The sequence below is a fragment of the Arctopsyche grandis genome, chromosome 2 (assembly GCF_051622035.1).
Source record: "Arctopsyche grandis isolate Sample6627 chromosome 2, ASM5162203v2, whole genome shotgun sequence".
Lineage (NCBI taxonomy): Eukaryota > Metazoa > Arthropoda > Insecta > Trichoptera > Hydropsychidae > Arctopsyche > Arctopsyche grandis.
The window spans coordinates 27,854,996-27,877,994 of record NC_135356.1 but is presented as its reverse complement, the minus strand read 5'-3'; the positions used below and the strand labels follow the sequence as shown (position 1 = coordinate 27,877,994).

At 31.5% G+C, this 22,999-nt stretch overlaps 1 protein-coding gene across 1 annotated transcript in view; it reads left to right on the top strand.

The window, feature by feature from the left end:
* The first annotated feature begins 444 nt into the window (after nt 1–444).
* Nucleotides 445–22,999, top strand: part of mfr (ferlin family C2 domain-containing myoferlin misfire) — a 143,842-nt gene continuing 121,287 nt past the window's right edge. Inside the window, exons 1-3 of the mRNA XM_077445072.1 lie at nt 445–694; nt 10,892–10,974; nt 14,512–14,576. Coding sequence (XP_077301198.1) covers nt 10,905–10,974; nt 14,512–14,576 — 135 coding nt within the window. The 5' untranslated portion in view covers nt 445–694; nt 10,892–10,904. The remainder of the gene's footprint in view (nt 695–10,891; nt 10,975–14,511; nt 14,577–22,999) is intronic.

Here is a 22,999-nt window from a genome sequence, read left to right as displayed (position 1 = left end):
TAAAGTATTGTTCATTCTATTGATTTTCAAAACGCATATACACCTTTGTTACGCGTTTGATATTTTCAAGGCACGTATACAAGTGTGTAGTTATACATTTGAACCGAATCTCGATGATTTTTTCATCGTTTCAGCGGCACTGTTTCAGCCGCACGTTCCGAGAAAAGCCTCTCATCATCGGCGTCAATCGCTTTTCGAGGCACGGAAATTGCGCAGGTACCCGTGTAACAATTTTGCAGGTCCCAGTTTCAGGGCTCGTAAAAGAGGGAGATACATAGTTGGTAGGCGGGATCTGCGCCGGGTTTCCACCCCGCCTACAACCCCTCGGACTTTTACACCCCATGTCCCCTTCCGAATCCCCTCTATGACCCTAGCCCCTCCACAAACCCCCGTACCCCTCTTTCCCCGGTCGTTTACGACCTCTCGACAGTCAAGGAAGGACGCATTGAGTGCGCGGCCACCGCAGAAGCAGGACGCTCCAGCAACCAGTCCCGGTCCAGAACTCTGCTCCAGCCGCAGCATCCCAGCACTTAGACTTCTGAGGCGACGAAGAATGGAGGCCAATTCGGTGGGATAGAAAAGTTCTCCCGTGAGGACTTCGCGCTTTTAAATTTTTATTTTAACGTTTTTGTTTTGTTTTGACGCGACGTGTGGCACGAGGGCTGTTTCCACATTCGAAGCTCGCTTTTCCGAGGTAAGTTTTCACACTTAGGAACCGGAAAATTTTATTTGCAGCCTTCGCCGTTTTGCTCTCCATACTCTTTTCTGTCGTAAATGTCGAAAAAAAGGCGAAATTGACGGTTGGAAATTGAATTTATCGGTTTTTTCTCTTTTACTGTGCGTCGATTGAAAGACAGTTCGAATTGTGTTTTAGTACGAAATTAAAAAAATTAACATTACATTTAAAGAGCGCAATTTTAACTTTATTTCTCATATATGAATTTTCTATTTTTTATTTGGTCAGTCATTTTCTTACAGATTAATATATACATATATGTCTAAAAATTAAAATTTTTTTTTTTTTAATTTAAATTTTTTTATTCTACATTTAATACATAGAATAATTTAATTCTGTGAAATTATAAATATTTGAAAATAGCTGACCATTAAAAATGTATTTTCCCCCTTAGGATTCGACAATTTTTCAGAGCGTATTTTGTCATCGTAGAATTTATTGCTTGCGGAAAAAATGTTTAACTTTTCACGCATTCTTAAATAGTCTTTGCTTCGAAAACTTTCGTTTATTTTCAATATGTATGTACATACATTCATTTACAGCACAGTTTTCGGTAAAAATTAAAGTTACCGAAAGATTAAAATGCATGTATGTAGATATGTAAAAATATATTCGCCCATTTATGATTTGACAACTTTATCAATACGTTTTTTACCATCGTAGAATTGCTTGCGGAAAAAAAATGCTGAACTTTTGACGCAGAATCTACAAAAAAGGCTTTTAAATATATGAACACATTTTTAAATGAATTTACTTCGCAACGATTTGACAATTTATCATCGTAGAATTTATTGCTTGCGGAAAAAAAATGCTGAACTTTTGACTCAGAATCTTTCAAAAGTCTTTTTTTAGAAAGAAAGACACTCTTAGTTCCTCATTATTTTATTTGCACACTGCTATTGCTATTCGGTAAAATGTATGTATGTAAAAATTAATTTACATCCCCACGATTGATTATTTTATCAATGCGGATTTCATCTTTGTAGAATTCACTGTTTGGGGAAAAAAATGTCTAATTTTTCCCGCAGAATCTACAAAAAAGGCTTTTAAAATATATGAACACATTTTTAAATGAATTTACTTCGCAACGATTTGACAATTTATCATCGTAGAATTTATTGCTTGCGGAAAAAAAATGCTGAACTTTTGACGCAGAATCTTTCAAAAGTCTTTGTTTAGAAAGAAAGACACTCTTAGTTCCTCATTATTTTATTTGCACACTGCTATTGCTATTTGGTAAAATGTATGTATGTAAAAATTAATTTACATCCCCACGATTGATTATTTTATCAATGCGGATTTCATCTTTCTAGAATTCACTGTTTGGGGAAAAAAATGTCTAATTTTTCCCGGAGAATCTACAAAAAAGGCTTTTAAAATATATGAACACATTTTTAAATGAATTTACTTCGCAACGATTTGATAATTTATCATAGTAGAATTTATTGCTTGCGGAAAAAAAATGCTGAACTTTTTCTGCCGAATCTTTGCAGAAAAAAGTCTTTGTTTCTAAAGAAATACACACTTTTCTTCGTTTTATTTTATTTGCATACCAACACTGTTAAAACTAAAAATTGCCGAAAATTATAAATGTACATATGTCTATGTATTAAAAATTGAATTCACTCTTTCCTACGATTAGACAATTTTTTCAATGCGTATTTCACCTCCGTAGAATGAGCGGAAAATAAATTGAACTTTTCCCGCAAAGTCTTTGTTTCGAAAGAATTCTACACTTTCATTTATTATTATTTTATTCACACACAGGATTTATATTCGGCGAAATTAAATTTTGCCGACAATTTAAAATGTATATATGTAAAAATTAATTTAATCCCCTACGATTCGACAATTTCACAAATGCACATTTCATCTCCGTAGAATTTACTGCTTGCGGAACAATTTTTTTAATTTTTTACGTAGAATCTTAAAAAATTCTTTGTTTCACCCGAAAGCTTGGGTTGAGCTGAGCGTTTTTACTTTTCTTTACATATACATATGTGTATGGTTTTTGCAAGTAACGGTTTATATTGTTTGGTATAACAATACACCGAGCGAATTTTGCAACGTGAAAAATGTTACGCACGTTTCCCACCTCCCCACACATATGAATGTAGGTACATACCTATGTACGTATTAAATATACATATATAAAGGCTAAAACTAATATTGAAAAAATAAGTCGGCAAAGTCCAATATTGAAATTTCCGTTCGAATGTTAATATCCGATGGTAAAATTTTCACTTTTGCTCAACGAAAAGTAGGATTTGCCAAAGTTCTCGCTGAATTTCAAGTACACGAATATGTGTGCTGTTATATTTTCGACTGATGATAATATGCGACACGAATACGTGTAGGATTGTAAATTTTTAACCCAGAAAAAAGAGTCATTGTTATCATTGTTGTTTATCATTATTTGCACACACGTTCGAATAATCACATGCAACCTTGAATATTATAAACATATGTATATGTTTATATTTTAACCTACGATAACAAATATATACATGAATGTATATTATAAAGAATGGTCAACGTTAAATACTTTCTATGTACGCGCGACATAAATAAATGTTTGCGTGCACAATTAAGTAGTAATATATATGTATATAAATATATATATTTTTTTGTAATACTTTATACATTAGGATCATTGCATTCACGCGATTGTTGTATCGATCATTTTTTTCCTTTGTTTGTAAATTTCATTGAAGAGATTACGTCTAATTGCATTTGTGCGTAGTTTAGCGTAGTAGTAGATGAAAAACTAATTACGTTATGTTTCTAATTATAATAAAAGCTGAACGGTCTTTATCGCGGTTTGTATAGTATAATATGTTTTAAATGTAATTTTAGACGGAATGCGAATTGTTTCAGCCAAAATTTCATGATTAGATCGGATGAATTTCTTACGTACGTTAAATTTAAATATGAAACATCAAAGTTACGGTCTGAAAAATACGCGTTTTCATCACTCGTGGTATTTTTCGTTGGAAAATTAATAAAAAACGCGCATCATCTCGTTTTTTTTTTATTATACGAGAATATTGCGGCATTTTATATATTTATTAGTAATTTATATGTGGAATAGGGTAGTATCGGTTCATATATGGCGTTAGCGTATTATTTTTTGAGAATTTGTACGGAAAGATGTGTAAATTTTGTAAGGAAAGATCCGAAATAAGAAAGAGCATCGGAATTGGTCGAATACATTTTTAAAACGGTCGTTCAATCAAAAGGCTTATTGATTGAATTTGGGGATGAATCAAATGCGTAAATGGTTTCAACTGTATGGTCTAAATGAAGATACGATATGGTTTTTTGAGGGAAATTTTTGCCGATTATAAAATGGGACTTCAATCGGATATTTCTTTCATATGTGAGATTTATTAAAGATTATATGAGAAAGCAGTACCTTTTATAAGCTGAAGAAAATTCGAAGTGATTCTTGTTAGATTGCTAAAACCTGAAATCCTCACAAAGGAGATGCATTCAGCTTGAGACTGATTTTGCTGGGTATTATTTTAAAGAATTAAAGTACTGTTTTAAATAGCGGAAAAAAAAGTAGAAATGTTTCTTAAGTATTTAAACCATAACGTTATATTTTTTTGTATAGTAACACATACATATACAATAGCGTTGAGATTTAAATATCTTTTTTCCCTCTTAACATTTCATAATTTTTATTTTTTCATAATTTACTACAGCACTTAGAGAAAAGCTTGCATTAATTCTTAAAAAAATACACCGCAAAATTTCCACCGTTTTTAATTTCAACTCGAATTTACTACTTTTGTTTTTTAATTTAAGCCCTAACACAGATATAGATTGAATGCTGGTTTTCAACTACTAAAAGGTAGTGATTTATTCACGTACATCTTGCCATTTAAGAAATTTTACAGAAGAAAATATTAACAGCGGAATGAGATACACAATTGAAGTAGAAAAATCGCGATATTATTTGATCTCCGGAAATTTCTCTCCAAAGAGCTTAAAGCTCCTCAAATTGTATATTCTTTGAACTCTTGTTATAATCAGATCTCTGAATTACCATTCAAGGCTGACCGTAAAAAATTTCAACCATTTCGTAAATCGACAATATGCTTTATGGGATTAAAAAATTATACTAGCGCTTAAAATAAATTTGGCTAAATTTGATTTTTTTTTTTTAATTGGGATACTTTTTTTTCATAAATCTTCAGTTTTATTTATTAGTTCTTAAAACGAAAAAGTTATTAATTATTTAAACCATAACGCGTATATTAATTAGTCTATGAAAAAATGCTTATACCTAATTATTTAAGGCAATGAATATAACATTCAAGATTAATCGATGTAAACTTTCTCTTAGAATATAACAAATTAATTAACCATATTTTTTCGTCAGAGGGGTTTCATTTTTAAGTGATGGATTCGTGTAGGTTTACTTGCGCAAATTCTATCGTAACATACGCAAGTTTTTAATGCAGAATTGAGCGGATTATTTTTTTAAATTGAGTTTCACGTACGTGTAAGGTAAACGTATAAAACGAGCGACCCTTTAAAGCCACTGCACCTGTTGGTCCTGTCTTCCTCCCCACTAACTCGGGGTTTTCCCGGGCCGGAACAATGGTGTGGAAAATTCGCGGGCGGCGCGTAGGATCGCCGGCGTTTTCATTTCGACCGAGAGCAATTTTTTCGAATAAATTAAATAGGAAGAATTCGTTTCATATCATTAGGAAATTTCTCCGTCGGGACAAAAATAAAAGGAAAGTGAAAAGAAAATTTGCCTCGTTAATGTCGCGCGCGCAGTCGTTCTGAATGAGGACGCACTTTGGTCTCATAAAAGATCGCATTTTGAGTAAAGCCTCGCTTTATTTTAAAATGTAAGTAGATTTCATCTCATAATCTAGTTTGGCCCGCGTGAAAAATGGCTGAAAACCAAAAAAAAAAAAAAAACGCTATTTAATTATTTAATTCAACACTTCCATTACAATTCGCCGACAGAAAAGAATATGAAAAATTTTATGAATTTAAAGGATTATTTTTTTTTTGCATTCAAAAGCGTTTGTAAAACCGATCTCGATTCGAACTTCGAGTGTCGAAAAAATCATAAATAAATTACAGGCCTAAAAGAGAGACGCTTGAAATACATATGAAATTGAATCGGTTTCCACTTGGATTGTTTTCATCGTATTTCAAACAACGAAATTTATTCACTTCATATTTTTTTTTATTTGGAGCATACGTTTATATTTATTCGAATTTTTTCATTATTATTTTTATACTCTCGATGTCTATAATGTGACATTTAAATATCAATATACATAAATGGTTCACTCTCGGAAGAGCAAAAATGGAATGGTTAGCAGAAAATTATATTATTTATATATTGTCGATTACAGTATTTGTAAAAGGCTATTCAATTTTATATGAATAAAACACCGGAAACAAAGAAATCATTGCGGATTGATTTATAATACACATAAAACACTTACACGTTTTTATAAAAAAATATTTTTCTTGATTATAAGAAAAACATGACATATTCACACATCATAATGTACATATGTAGATACAGAAATCTGATTAAGTAATTTAAAAAGTACTGCTTAAATCCAAAATATTGGTTCTAATCCAATATATTACACACATCAACGGTACGCACGTAACCCTGTTCATATATGTTCATATATATTTACATAAAAGGTTTTGATTGTTTTTTATTTTATCAATAAATGAAGTTTTATGATCATACGAGCGTCAATTCAAATTAAACCTGATGCAATATTGAAATTCATATGTATGGAAATTCCTAGTAAAATGGCTCGTTGTAAATCGCTCAAAATGTATTGCGAAAATCCAACGCTATCTGCCGAATTATCGAGAATAACAAAACCATTCAATAATAATAAAATACATATGATTTGAACAAGTCGAAAATTTTTATTGGAATATCTCGCAAACGTTATTTTTGCCAAATTTTAAATTCACATTGGAGCTTATCGGGCTTATCAGCTTATCTTATACTACATACATACATATATACTCACTCATAATTGTAATAAAATGAGAATTAGTTTGATTTTCTATTCGTCTGTTTTTTTCGTCATAATTAATTATAACTGGATCTAATCTGAAATAAACTTGGAATAATTATTCCGATGAGATGATACAGTATGTACCTATACAGTTTTTTTTAATATTCCCTTTGTTTTTTTTATTGTAATACATTTTTAAATCCACTTACATATACCGAGACAATTTACTTGAACATTTTCGAATATGAAAATTTCCGACGACAGTACAATTTTGTATCTAAATTTGAGTTGAACCACCGCTCAGAAAGAAGTCTTTTGTACATACAAAGTATTGGAATTGTTAAAAGTAACATTCACTCTCGCTTTATACTGGTGGAATTCATCGTATTTCCTAATAGTCGAGATGAATTACTTGAAAATATGTTTGTACGTATATATGTATAATTAAACGGTTAAATCAGCTTCATTTGCCTCATTAGGAATCATTCTAACGGAAGTACACTCCAGCTTTTGCTAGAAATAATTTAATAATAAAGTTACAAGCTTAGTAGACAAGTTAATCTACACTATTTGCTATATACACACAATTTCAATTCAAACAATATGATGTTGTGGCTTACGGACTGGAACGAGCACACGGTCAGAGGTTAAAATTTTCTCATGCGAATTTCAGTTTGCGCGTTTTGTGTAATTAGAGACGTTTCGAAGGAGAACGATCGTCAAAGGGATCGTTGTTTGTGAAAATTTCATCGACTTGTAACGGGATTTGTAAAGGGACATTAAAATCCTCGCCGCGTCCTTTAATGCCTAATGTAGGCAATAAATTCAAATTTGACTTTAATTGTCCTCGTGTATGTACATATGTATATACTAAATATATATTATATATGCATGGAATATGCACAGTTCAGTGGAAAAAATCAAAGCTCAATGACGATGTGATTGGGTTGACATCAGCAAATTACATTTGAAAATGTTAATCAAGGTGTATTCGTGCGCACGAGGTTGCATTATTGGGTTTGCAGCCTTGAATAATCGAATGATTACTTTGAAATCTATGTGCATAATTTGACCACGATCAATACCGATTAAAACAGTGGAACATATTAATACTTAGTTTTAATTTGATCAAAATCAGTAAATATTGAATGCAACGTTTAATTTGCCATACATTTTACTTTCTATATTATTTTATGATTAAAAACCAGCCGGTTTTGTCCGACAAGGTTAATGTTTCCGGGTTTCTCGAGAGGATGAAATTCGCTTTTTGTCTTTTTAAATAATAACAGAAAAGCACACTTGCCAGGCGTCACCCGGCTGGTTTTAAATGGCGTCCTTCGACACGGAACTCCGAGTCATTTTAAAATACGCTCTACGGTCTTTGGTAGTCTCACATAAGATAGTGTTACAAATTTGGCTTTTCTACATTGAAAATTGTAGAAAACGAACTTGCCAGGCGTCGCCTGGGAATTTTCGAATAAGACCCTTTCGATCCTGGGAGATGATCCCTTCCAAAGCTTATACCAAATTCGGTGGCCCGAAGTTGAAAAATGTATTTTTTTTATTCAGAATATTTACATCGTATTTTCAATTGAAGAATGTTTTTTTGTAGTTTAAAATTTTTTACGAAGAAATAGAACAAGCGAACTGTTTTTTTTTAATCTAAATTTTTTACCCTCGTATCAATAATTTTGAGTAAACGATCGTACGTTTAGATAGAGACGGCCATTTTAAAAATGAAACCCTTCCATCCGAGACACGCACTGTAATAATTAAAACTAATAAAAAAATATGCAAAATTCGTCAAATTCAATCATAAATAACATCTATTATAATTCTATCGTGTCTATAAGCGTATTATATTTATTGACAAAAATTATGATTTCATTAGAAGTAAAAATATGAATCGATTTGATTGATTTCGACATACAGTAAATAAAGTGAAAAATCGACAATGTAACCACACGAAATCCGATTACGATTCCACATAAGCAGACAATAAATATTTAACAATCATTATTTTTCAACGGTTTATATATTATGTATGTATGTATAATAGCATTGTGCAAATTGTACCAAATGCATGCTCATTGTTGGCGCGTATTAATTTCTCAGAAATATGAGTTTTGAAATGTTTACAATTTCACCGTCAGCAAATATTACAGGTTGTACAAAATCAACGACGAGCTTCAAAATATGAGATTGCGAAGCTTCATACCGTATAACAATAGAAAATTCGGATTCGTCATGAACGCGAGAGCCTTTCAAATATTCACAAAGTGCAATTTGACGTTTGCCGAAAGCCGAAGCTTAAAAATTGAAAGCACGAAGCACTGAAACGAAGACAAGTGTATGTATGACCCATTTAATGATGCATCAAAAGGATGTAAAATACTTGAGAACATTCTGAAGCGAGAATATTATAAAAATTTAATATTATGTAGTGCACTCGACCTGTTTCTTTTATGAAAAAATATCTCGATTCTCGGAAAGATAATCCTTTCTAAGACGAACTATTCGATCGCAAGACTCGATTTCGAACACGGTTGAACGATATTTTTATATGCAAGATATATTTGCAAATTAAAGTCTCAGCCTGAAGTCGACACTTTTGATAGAATTTCAAATCCTTTAATCTTAACGTTAGTTTTCAGTTACTAGAAGGTAGCGATTAATTCACTTGATTACCAAGTTCTTTAAGAAATCTCACAAAAACAATCGGTCAAATGAGATGGTTAAAACAAAATATGGCCATAGATTTATGTCGAAAATTTCCATCCTGCTTTTATCACATGTCTGATTATCTTTCGTGGAAAATTTTAGTCACTTTTTGAGAAAAATCAATGTTTATTAAAAAAATTATAAGACCTATAATAGCGCCTTGCTATTTTGTGAAGTTTTCCATTGTACGTAAAGTTTTATCATATAAATTTTTAAAAGAAAGGATTAAAAAGTAAAACAATTACGTTAATTATTATCTAAATCATAATTCTATATGTATATATATATGTACATACATATATATTTAGAGCACAAAATTTATAACTTGAATTGGGCTTAATAATAATATAGTTATGATCCTATTTTCAAGTTCTATCAAAGTATTTTGGTAGCTTTATAAATCAACATTTTTTTTCGCAATATAATGCACAAAAGTTATGACTTTTTATAAAAGAAAATTCAGTCCTTTTTACCAAGTTTATGTTAGTTTCACTTTGCGATTGTTATTTATTCATTGCAATCTTAAACAAACATATTTTGTAAAGTCGTCAACTTTTTTTGCTCAAAGGACGCGATATGAGTCGCTTTAACTGAAATCGGCATTAGTCCACTTTTCTTAATTTCGAGAAATATCTCGTAAAACATATTTTTTTTATTGCGTTTAACAATATTTAAAAATACTGGTGGCCTGTAATACGTTTATTCTGCTTTTCCGAGATTCTGGACATATCGAATTAAAATAAGTGATAAAAATTTGTGTATTAAGACAAACAGAAATAGTCTTTTTGGAGCTGAAAATTCTACTTCCACCATTTTCGAATATTTATTTAATATTGTAATTTTTTGCACTACGTATTTATTCCAAATGAATATTGAACATGAAGATACTTAATCATGGAAAATTGGACTAACATTCATACAAAATTATGTAACTACGCTACATGAATAGATATTAAGCACATTAGTATGCATACGAGCTTTATGTATACTGAAACTAAATTGTAACTCTACCTAATTAGCTTAGAATTATATTTCTGGAAACTTCAACAACAGGAATAGATAGCCAATACCCTAAAAGGACATTTCTAATGATTAAATAATAGATAAGACTCGTTATTTTCTTTGCAAGCGTTAATATTTCATAGTACAGAGTATCGTAAAACTTCAACTACGATGAAGGATATATTCCTTTAATAGAAATAGTAATCAAATACGACGACATTGAATAGAGTGAAATTAAAAAGTTTTTCCCTGGAGATGTCTCCATTAATCCGTGTGAAAATAAAGTTTAAGCAGCCGATCGCATTGAAAGTTTAGAAATGGGTTGTTTTATCTGTCGAAGAATATATGTACCTTTTTCAGATCGACGTCCGTTGAAACCTATAAATATGTTTATTTTCGTTTTTCTTTTCAGTAACAGCAAAAAGATGGCTCTCGAGGTGAAAGTGAAGTCCCTGGGCATCGCCCGTGGACGCAGAGCCAGAATGGAGTTCAGAGGTAATTTTTATTTATTTTTCAATTTAATATATTATACTTTGGATGAGAACAACTATTGATAAAGTTTGCCAAAAAAATTTTTCATATTGTAACAATACACACACACACACACACACACACACACACACACACACACACACACACACACACACACACACACACACACACACACACACAATTGATTTGTATCATGATTTGATTTATTCCATGTAAATGCTTACGCCATTGAGGATTTTGCATTATACTCGGATCATATTTTTTACGCTCTTCTCAATTCAAATTTGTCGTTTAGCGGGATTCGGGTCGAAGGGTTGGATCAGAAGTGTCACACGCAAAGGGTTCTTTGCTGGGTCTCGAGTGAGTATTTATTCACTCTCGAGTAGACCATTTAACTATTCAAATTACCGAGGTATACATAAATGCATTCGATCTCGTAACAATAGAGTTGATTGATCCGTACAAACGTACATCTTCCTTTGAACCAGTAACACAATACATACATTCGGTGAGACATTCTGTTGAATAGGCATACATACATATGTATGTAAATGAATAAACATATGTGTGTTTTGACTTTTCCATACACTATTCACAAATTAGTGTTGATTTCAAAGGTTAGTTTCGGAAACGAATTGATACGGGAATTAAAATAAAGTTATACTATATAAATATAATGTAAAGTAATTTATAGATGATGAATTAATGTGTGTGTGTGTGTGTGTGTGTGTGTGTGTTTGTGTGTGTATGTGTGTGTACGCTCCTGCTCATGCTTAGGCGCATATGACGATGACGTCACCCATTCCAAGTCAGGCGCGCTCGATATCAGGAGCACATGTCAGACGATCCACCCCCCCCCACTTCCCCGCGTCTTCTCGACATGACACATCCCTATTGCGGATGCTTAAAATGTACCCATTGGTCAGAATATATCGTCTTTGTTCTAATTGGTCAAAGCATTTAGTCCACGTGAACCACTTCTCGCGATTGGCTGTGCGCCGTGTTCGCGTGTACTTATTTTATTCAATATCTCTGAGAGGCATAACTCATGGCATTCTAAAATTTGTTTTTTTTTTCAAATTTCCATACATCTTGATGTACTCAAAAATACATACAAACATCGCGTCCGTTTTTATATATGTATATTATATTACTAATTTAAATATAGCTGAATGTTATGATAAAATACAAAATATATTCGTTTGGCAAGATCATTTTTTTTTATATTAATATAATATGTGTGTGTGTAGTATATTTGAAAGTGGATATTGAAAATGGTCGTTTTGAGGGGTGGCTTTTTCGCCGTATTCCAGTGTAAAAAATATAGGAGAGAATTTCATAAAATAATGTAATAATAAGGCAAAAGCTTATCGTATCGCGCAAACTTAATAAGACAATCGAAACCTAATTTCGAATGGAGATTAAATTCTATCGTCGGAAAAACCGATACGACGAAGTTACAAAGGGTAAATATTAATACAGATTTTTTTTTCACTATTGATGGTATTTTCATGTACGCTTTCCCTGTTATTTCGGGGAGCTTTTGGAGTCTGAGTAATTTAAATTTTCCACTGCTAGAAAAATGACGCCAAATCATAAATATATTTTGTGGAAGATGCTGTGCCTTCATATTTCTTAATGTATATATGAACCCCGGCTGAAAATTTACTTAATCTTAGAAACGACCTATGTAAGCGTGGGAAAGCAAACTCCAAATCCAATCCGAGATTCTGTCGAAAATTTTAAGCAAATTTCGCCGAAATTCAGTTTGACGTGAAAACTGTCAAAAATACATTTACTAAATTGTTTTCTAAATATTAATATTGTTTTATTATTTAGTAAAGAAAGTCGCGCTTTATCTTGTGATTGTTTTTATGATATCATTGATTATTTAAAATAAAATGAAATCTCATAGATTGCTACTTTTAATTATTTTTTAATAAGTGAAAATGTCTCGGTGAATGATTCGTGAAATAATCATAACAATTAATCATTAAAAATCAAGAATATTTTATTCCACTAGTGGTGCTACCCGGCTTTCCACTTTTGATGATGTCTTCCGCTTTAGCACGGATATAATAAAAGTAACTTGAAATGGAATTGCAGTCTTCATAATAGTGCGAATACCGTCGAACGATGAAATAATAATTATTTTTTTATTAAAATTATTTGAATCGAAAAAAATAATATTATTTAACGAGCAACAAATCACAAATGTCTGACCAATCCAGCCAATCAGAAACGAATTACAGAATTTGGTTTTATATATACGATAATAATACAAATCAATGTATGATATTGTTTGGGCTCTCAACAAGGGTTGACGGACTATTGGCCGAATGGAAACTTGGCCAACGAACGTTTTAGTAAGTTTTGAATAATATCGATACACAATTATTAATTTTTGTCGAAATTTTATTCAAAAGCGATCAAAATACAAAGTCCTTTAAAAGTTAGAGTTTGTATTTAGTAAATAGAATATGATACAAATATGAAGTTTATGGCACTAATGGGCTGTCGGCATCTAATAAAAGTATGTGAGCGTCATTATTGAATTTTTTTTTTTTATCAATTTTAACAAATAAATTACATTGTAATTAAAATAGATAAAACAGTTATCTAAAAGAATATTTTCTTTTTATTTAATTTATCCTTCTTTCTATTCCGTATGTCCGTTCGGCCAAAAGTCCGTCAATAACTTTACTTTTTTTCATATCGACTTACTTTATTTTTTTAAAATAATTTCTTATTTAACTATATAATATTATTACAATATAATTCAATGCAAGGGTCTTTAATAATATTACTGTAAGTTTTGCTGTCCAAAACACGACATTAACAATTACTTTTGCTGTCCAAAACACGACATTGACAATTACTTTTACCGTCTAAAAATTATAAATTTCCTTTAATATAAAATATATTACGTATTCCACAAATAAATTAATAATATCGACAACCTACGTATTTTATATTAAAATATTATTAATGTAAATATTTCAAAATACGAAATATGAACTTTTAAATATACTATATATATAATATACACATGTAAAACAAATATCTATATGTATGTATATTGAAACTGTATTAGTGTATTAGTGGCAATATTTACAAAAAGCTCATATGCTGGATGAAATAATAGGGACCATTTTCGAGGGGAGATAATCCACCCCTTTTAAAAATGCGAATCGTGCTAAAGCGAGGCATTTATACACTCGGACAGGATTATTAACATATTGAATCAGGCATTGTCAAATTATATAACACTCATTATAATTGTTTGATTCCAACCTCGGTACGGGCCTGCATATACAAGTGGGTAAGCACGATAAAAATGTCATGAATAAAGCTCTCCTACAAGATTTATCGCTCTCCCCATAATGGATGTTTATAATTAATTACGCACCCGCCATTAATTAGTCGCTTTTTACATTAAAATTCAAAAATACAAACTTGAGTCGGTTGATATACATATACATATGTATGTATGTTTTGTTTTTTTTTTTTATTTTTTTTTAATAAGATTTCATTATTCAGGAGAGACCAAATACACGCGAATGCTGACCTTAGAAGAGGCAGAAGCTGATATAGAAGTAAACGAGGTGAGTACATTACAACGATTGCATTATGACGTCTTCGATATTGCAACAGCCTTCCAAGTGCATATTGAAGCTTGACGTTTCTATTATGGGTGCGTTCAAAACCTTTATAATGAATAATAATAATAAGAAATCCAATTGTGCCATTTGATTCCACTCACTGCACTACACTTGTTTATTAGTTGGATTATCTTTTAAAATGCTCTCTGCTGTTCTTACGAACATGCCTGAAGTCTGAACTGACATTTTTATTATCCTTTGATAATCAATTTTCACCGTCTATATTTACTTCAGATATAGAAGCCGAATTCATTTAATAGTGCATCGTCCCTATACAAAACTGTTATGGATAGTGAGTGACTATAACTCATACTTTATTTTATTTCTCCAAATATTCTGAATGCATTATCTTCATATTTTATGTATTCCTCATCAAAACCTCTATAATTCGAATTATATCATTACGAAATAAAAACATGAATCGATATCAACAGAAATAATTATTTTTGTAGGAAGCCTCTTGTATACGTGTCTGTTCAGACGGCTCTGGTTCAGCTGTTATTTTTTCATTTCCTAATCTTATTTTTTATTATTCGACGTTTAATACATGATAAAAGCAAACTAGTAGATTTTGCATTATTTTAACTTAAAAACACAATGAGCTGGACGCTATGCGTCCAGCACAGTGGCTAGCAGATTTTTTTTAACACTGTAAGGCAAGTGTTAATAATATAAGGCTTTTCCCAACCCAATCAAAATACGAATTCTACGAGTGCACTTAAAATTAAATTGAATTTATGCAACTGAAATGATACAGAGTTGCGAATATTTACGAATTGTACATTTTTTGAACGCCCCATAATTGATTTTTAAATCGTTTTTGTAGATACATGAACAATTGACAGGTTTGTGCACATGGCAGGTTTTGCGGTATCGACGACAATAGCGTTGGCGAACTTTTGAAAGACGTGCTAGTGAGGAATAATTAATAAAGTTGAAAATAATCCAGTCAAAAAAATGATGCTGTGAAATTGCTTTATGGATCGGCTTAAAACATTAATAGCAAATCATTTACATATGTATATGTATGTATGTATGTATGTATGAACTTATGGGGATACAAAGTGCACTTCAAATTGACGTGGAAAATTCAAAGGATTAAGCTTTCAAATGAAAAGCTTTGTACAGCGTTGTACGGGAAAATCAACAGTTTATTTAAAAAGTAACGTGGAAAAATTTCATGTTAAATATTGAATGCCTTTTTCATATTGCAACATTTCACAGTTTCAATTTGTATTTTTGGGCCAAAAAGTTTCGCCGTTTACGATTTACATTGTGATATTTTTTCGCAGGGAAATTTCCTGTTTTGATCAAAGCGTGTTTTGTGTCCGACATGAAACGTGACGTTTTGTCGAATGCAGATTGTCAAATCTCATGTTGGCTAATTTACTCAATTAACGTATCCGATACTTTCGCAACTTTCGAAAAATATCGTTACAAAAAAAAATTAAAAAGCATCCAATCTTCGATACTTTTTTGCAATTCTAAGGTTTGAGGCATTATAATCAACATGTATTCAAAGTTTTCATCGTATACACTTCTTTTCATCAAATGGGTAAATTAAGTAATTACCATGTTAAAATGTTGTAAATTGAAAAGCGTCTTGTAAGAATTGGAATCCTTTATACATTTTTGATTGCGAAAATGTGAGGTTGAATTTTTAACTTTCCCGGTAACTTTTGCGCATCGGATATGACTCATTTGAATGGAGAGTTTTTCATTAATACTTAAATTTTCGTATGTATGTATATTTAAATTGTGAAAAACAATCAGTTCAATAAGCTATCAAGAATCAATCTGCAGAAATATGAAGCTAAATTCATATTATTACAAATAAACATCGTATTAGGTCATAATTTTGTGCGAATTTTTGTGTCAGGATAAGTCGAACACAGTTTGTTTTTTTTTTATTATTTAATCAATGATGTATATTTGTATGAGTGTATTTTTATTTCATTTGAAACATCTTGATTATTTATGAAAACGACAGGCTTGTGTTTCTTTTCGCTGCGAAAATTTAAAAATTTTAACAAAAATACGCACAAACTTACAGGCCTAATTCCCATATTCAATGCAGAAAATTTTAGTTAATTTTATACATACATACGTATATTGCGTCCTACAGCGCAATGATAATAATATAATTTCATATGTAAAAATATATAGATAATAAATAATTTCAAAACCAATCAAATTATTAATTATCTTTTGAGAACTCTTCGATAATTTGTCACGTTGAAAAGAAACTGCACTTTTCAATTTATTTCGTTTTATTTTTATTAATATAGTTTTTACTTTTCAATTTATCAAGTTGATGAAATGAGATATTTGCAAATACATAATGAATACTCGAATCAAATTCGATTCCTGAAAATTTTCAGAAAATCACGCCTCACACTTTAGAATTCCAAATATTGAGGATAAATGCATAGAGGACTCACCTATGAATCTGCAACATTCATACAACCTTGCGCTCTACATATATAGATACAAATACTTATCACAACTCAAAGCGAAAGTTATATGAGCTATATTTGAAATAGTTCGACGAAGTTTTCAGCTGTTTCGAGCTTCACTGTTCACTGTAACCGTACGATTTATGTACGAATTTACTATCCGACAAGGTCAACGATAAAACTAATTACACCTAGTGGTTAATTATACATACATACATATATATGTATGTGTGTGTGTAAAAACACTTGGAAATATTTAGATAAAGTGTAATTAAATACACAACGCTGTTTCGTACATGGTTAGTGTCCGTCATTCACGAGTTCCATTCAAGGAAACAAGTGCTTGTTTTTCGCCCGTTTTAGTCGGTGAAAAAAAATTGCGTTAAAGGTCTGGAAGGTATAAGGAAAGAGCGTATTCAATTCGAAGTTCGTGCCTGGAATTTGTGTAAATTCGATGGGCGGGTGGAGGTTGTTGAAAAATTCACAAGATTCGAACTGCAAATTAACGTCTTAGATACGTGAATGTACGTGTGCAAGTAAATGTTGAATAAACAACGCCTCGTTAAGCGTCATAATTGGCAATTTGACATCGTGTAAATCGAATTTCTGTTTAAAATTACGCCGAGTAGTCGCGTTAGCTCTTTGTGTGGAAAGTTTTGGATTTTTTTTTTGGTTTTGAGAGGAGAATGCAAGCGGATCGGGTTGTTTGTGTCGTCTACTGGTATGATGAAATCCTAGTGTCGTCTACTGGTATGATGAAATATGATCTTTTCCATTGGAATGAATGGTTTGATGTTGAATCTAAAAATAAATCACCGTATGTAAGTGGAACAGCCTCTGGTGTATGTATTGTTAAACTACATACATATGTACATATGTATGTACGTATGCATTTGCTTCGGATTTCTTGTAGAAATGTAAATAATAGGGATGCTGTTTTAACAACGACTTGTTACTCGCATCATCGATTTTATTCTTAATGCTCATTCATACAAAATATGTACTGCGGATTGATTCTAAGTCAATTATTTGTCGTTTTTTTTTTGACAATTGAAAATTATTTCGTCGATTTAAACGTGGTTATAAGAAATTTCATAAAAAATCTCATACGCTTTATCATAATTTCGACGCAATACTTTAGACATTCTGGAAACTGCTAGATAAGCTAATTACTATTTATATAAAGCTTCAATTCTATTCTATTCAACAGTATAAGTATTACTGCCAAGCAAGAGATAGTTTTAGATTTATATCGCTTTTAAATTTAACATTTTTTCTTACCGCTAAAACTTCAAATAATACTAAAATGAAACGTATTAAAGTATTGAACGATTTTTAATAATATTACATTCGAGAAAAATTGGACTATATTTTTAATGAATAATTTACACGTATGTAGATCAAAATCAAAGCTTTCAGGTGGATATTTATTCAAAATCAGGTGGATATTTATTTTAGTTTTCAGGTATGCTTTCAATGCACTCAAAGAAGTATGAAACGTTGTATGCTCGGCATAACGAGGAAAGACAGGAAGCGGAACACGTGGGTGAGAAGTATGACAAGGGTTGTGGACATAGTGGATAGAGTTAAGAGATTGAAATGGCAATGGGCGGGCTACGTATGCAGTACTAAAATGCAACCCGAAAGAATGCAAAAGGGTAAAAGGAAGACCGTAAGGGAAGATGGGTAGACGAAATTAGAAAAATGTGTGGGGTGAGATGAATGAGAGTTGCACAAAACAAACACGAGTGGAAGCGTGTTGGAGAGGCCTTCATCCAGCAGTGCATGTTGTGCGGCTGTAGATGATGACGGTGATTATCTAAAATTTATTAAAAAAAAATAGACTTACAGGCATCCGAAAATAAAAAGATTTTTTTCATCAAAATGAGGCCCACACTAACGTTCATATTAAAAATTAAAAACAGTTAGTTTGGAAGTGAATCAGAGTGTTTCGTCTACCACATATTGATCTACCACACCTGTTCACAGGTGAATGAAGGTGTGGTATATACACAGTCACGCATTTTCGCCTACGCCAATTTGACGCTTATTGCCGAACGATTTAACGTCGATTTTGCCATGCACGCAAAACGCTATGCTCGGACGAATGTATACAACTGGCAATTTTTAATCGAAATGGCCCGAATAAATATTTGTTTCAGTTGGCACTATTATTAAACGCATAGAGGGGGATCTGCATGTCACCCCCTTGAAATAATCAACAATTGTTTGACCATTGAGAGTGCGTGAATATTATATGTACAATACGCGAACATATAATCGTAACGATGATATAGTTTTTTTAATCTATGTAATACCTAAGACAGACAAAAAGTGGTTTTATTATCGTTTTATTAAGGATTGAGAGGACAGTAACAATGACAGTCGTAATAGACATATCCATGCTATAGAAACTAATGACAATTGATCATCAATCGACGGCTTAGACATTAGTCATATATACATATATGATCGGCTGAGACTATTCAAAAAGGTTATCTTAATGTAAGCAAACTTTTTCTCAGTGGATGCTAAAGTCGTTTTCTAGTGTTGTAATCAAAGATTTGTATAAGAAAACTACATGGAAAAATGTTATATATATATATATATACATATATATATATATATATATATATATATATATATATATATATATATATATATATATATATATATATATATATATATATATATATATATATATATATATATATATATATATATATATATATATGTATGTACATACATGTGTATGATAAATATAATGATTTGTTGTATTTTTATATTTTCCGGGATATTATTGATCTCGCCGTACATTGAAGGACGGTTAAGGTTGCCTTGAAGGTTTTGAAGCTTAATCACTGTCTGTTAGTTTTTTTAAGGGTTGTTAGCTTTTCTCGGCTTTCATATTATGGAATAAAGAGTTGCCAATTATCTATCAGTTTTCGTTTTCAATTTGTCATCGTTTGTAACGCGGTACGATATTGTAGACTTCTGAAAATTTGCCGAATCATTATTGTATTGATTATTCGGTTCGCTGTAAATTAAGATGTCAATTTACGTTTACATTGTGTTTGATTGATTGGAAATGATTTTGTGGTTTTTATGAAATGTAAACTGAACCCATTTTCACGTATAATACCCGAGCGTTAACTTAAATCTTAAAATACACGTGCTTAAATCTATCAGGCATCATTAGTATGTGACATACAATCCAAGGTCTGTTTTTAAGTGATTTTCCAAGACTTGCTTATAAATTGAAAATTTTAATTTAAATTTCAATTGGTGCGGTTATAAGGCAAAACATATTTGGTTTAGGCCTTTTTGGCCTCTTTGTCGTCACAATTTAACTAGATCTTTTGCTTCTCTTTCTTATTCCTAATAAAATATTTAGGCCTTCTGGGTAGAAAAAGCTATCATTGTAGTTATCATTTTGCAGATTAAACTCATCTGTTTCTTCCTTTTTGAATTTATTTTCTTGAGACCAAGCGAGTGATTAAATCTATGCAAACAAGCTTTTGATATTTATCCAATTAAAAAATATGCATTATGTAGGTACATAGGTATACAATTTTTTGTATCAAATATTTTTACATTCTCGATGAGGATTATTTTCTTTGGGAAATAAACAAGTTCGTTTGATGGTTATGAATTTTCAAAAAAAAGTGTTTCATTGTGTAATATTTGATATAAACTTTGTTTTAAATATCAATTAATTTCCAAATAAGCTATATTACAATAAATAATGAGTAATAAATCAGAATTCGACGTTTCAAAAGTGATGATACATTTAACTGCAATTTTAACGATGGCTCTTGAATTAAATTGAACATCCACAAATGTACGCTTTTATTTTCTGATTCATATAGACGAGTCATTATCTCAATTGGACAAGATCCGTTCCAATTCAAAGCGACCGTAGTGAGTAAATTCAACGTTGATATTTTTACCACAAAACAATTTTTTTTAAAGAGGACGTAATTTCATAACATTAATTGTATCAGGAAGTTTTAAATATTTTTACCTTTCGCTCGATTTGTGGTCGGTTAAATTCGCAAGGCCTTTTTCGGCGAAGTGTGTCGTATCCAGCTGCCGCTGTTTCGACGACAATTTTTCAAACTGTACCTAATGGACCAAACTTTGAAAACAAAAAAAAAAGCGCAAGGGGAAATATTACCTTTCAGAAGCACATATAGATTTTTCTCAGAGAAAAGTGTAATAGCAATAACAACGGAGTTTCGAATTACAATCGAAGGTACATATATATGGACATACCATACCTCCGACTTTGCAATATGCAGGCCAGTCTCCGTTTACCGTCGAAGGTGAGATCTTCCAGTGTCTGGCTTGGTTGTGATTTTCTTTTTAGATTTCCCATCCGATTTAATCTTAGTCTTAATCGGGTCACCCCTCCCCAGTAATTCGATCTCCCTTCGATAATTTTCGACCTTCTGAAAGTACCCCTGGTCGGTTTCTTGTTCGAATTCGAGAAGTTGCCGAATTTCGAAAGCTAACTTTCGCTACATGATTGAAACTTTGCATATCATCTATTCAATGTTGAATGAACTGATATTTAATTTTCGGAAACAATATCGGTTTTATCACCGACTGCATTTTTGATTCATATACATGTTATTTATTTATTTAAGCTAATGCGCCACAATACAGAAACATGAGAAAAATAAAAAAATGTATACATGCATATGTATATATAGACAGACAATAAATACATTTATATATACATAATCATAAAAAACAATAGCATTGTAATAATAGCAGATAAAGTAAAAATATCAAATAATAAAATACAAAGTAGGGAATGTCTTGTATCTGCAGCCAGCCAGCACCAATATACATATTATATAAGAACCAGCCGCAAATACAAAACATCCCTGTGAGGCCCAAATGAGAAGATCAAAATTTCATTCATACATCACATTGGATTATGAAAACAGGCTACCAGGCAAATAGGTTAAAATAATCTTCGATAACATACGCTCACTGAGGTGTAAAATATCACATTCAGGCTTAGTAGTAACGATTTCGTTGAGAAGTCGGATAGGTCTTGGAATACTAGCCATTCAATAAAGATTTATGCTAGCATGAGGTACAATCATCAAATGATGATGTCTACCATGCACATACATATGTACTTATTAGGGACATAAAGTCCCAACTGTTCCAGCAACGACGGGCATGACGTAATACCACGTAGAAGCTGGACAGCAAAACGAAATAATGAGAATGTCAAGGGAATTATACCCAAGCATGCCCAAAACTAAAGGAGTATAGAATATTGAATGCGGGGTCAAAGTCGAAAAAATAAATAAATGAAAATATTTTTGGTCTACGGTCTGGGTTAGAGTTGCCGCGTGATATTTGATAGTTATAAATGAAATAAAAATAAACGCACATTTATATTTGAATAGTATATAAAAGATAGCTCTTTAGAAAAACACCGATTCGACTATCGGCATTTTAAATTTACTTATTGCAAAAGCACAAAAATAAAATAAATAATCACTATAATAGTGTAAATTAAAGCAACGGTTTTCATTCAGCGTCTTTTTCACACCCAGTTAAATATCGTTTCGCAATGGTTCACCATTCGCTGTTTTCCAACAAAAAAGTTCTTCTTAGGTTGCACTTTTTAATAATTCCTTGCATACCAGATGCAGTATTTGACGCGAGAAACTTGATAGCTTGTATCGAGGTTGTAAATTCTTTGTGATGATATTTTATTGGAACGCTAAACTATGTTCATTCGTAGGAAAATATTGAATTTCTTTACGTAAGAATTTCTTATACATATATTGTAGGTGTTGCAACTGAACCGTTTAAATCCGCATTTTAATTTAACTGTACGGGATAGGAAACTGTCGATTAAGTATTTCAGACGAATTTTCTTAA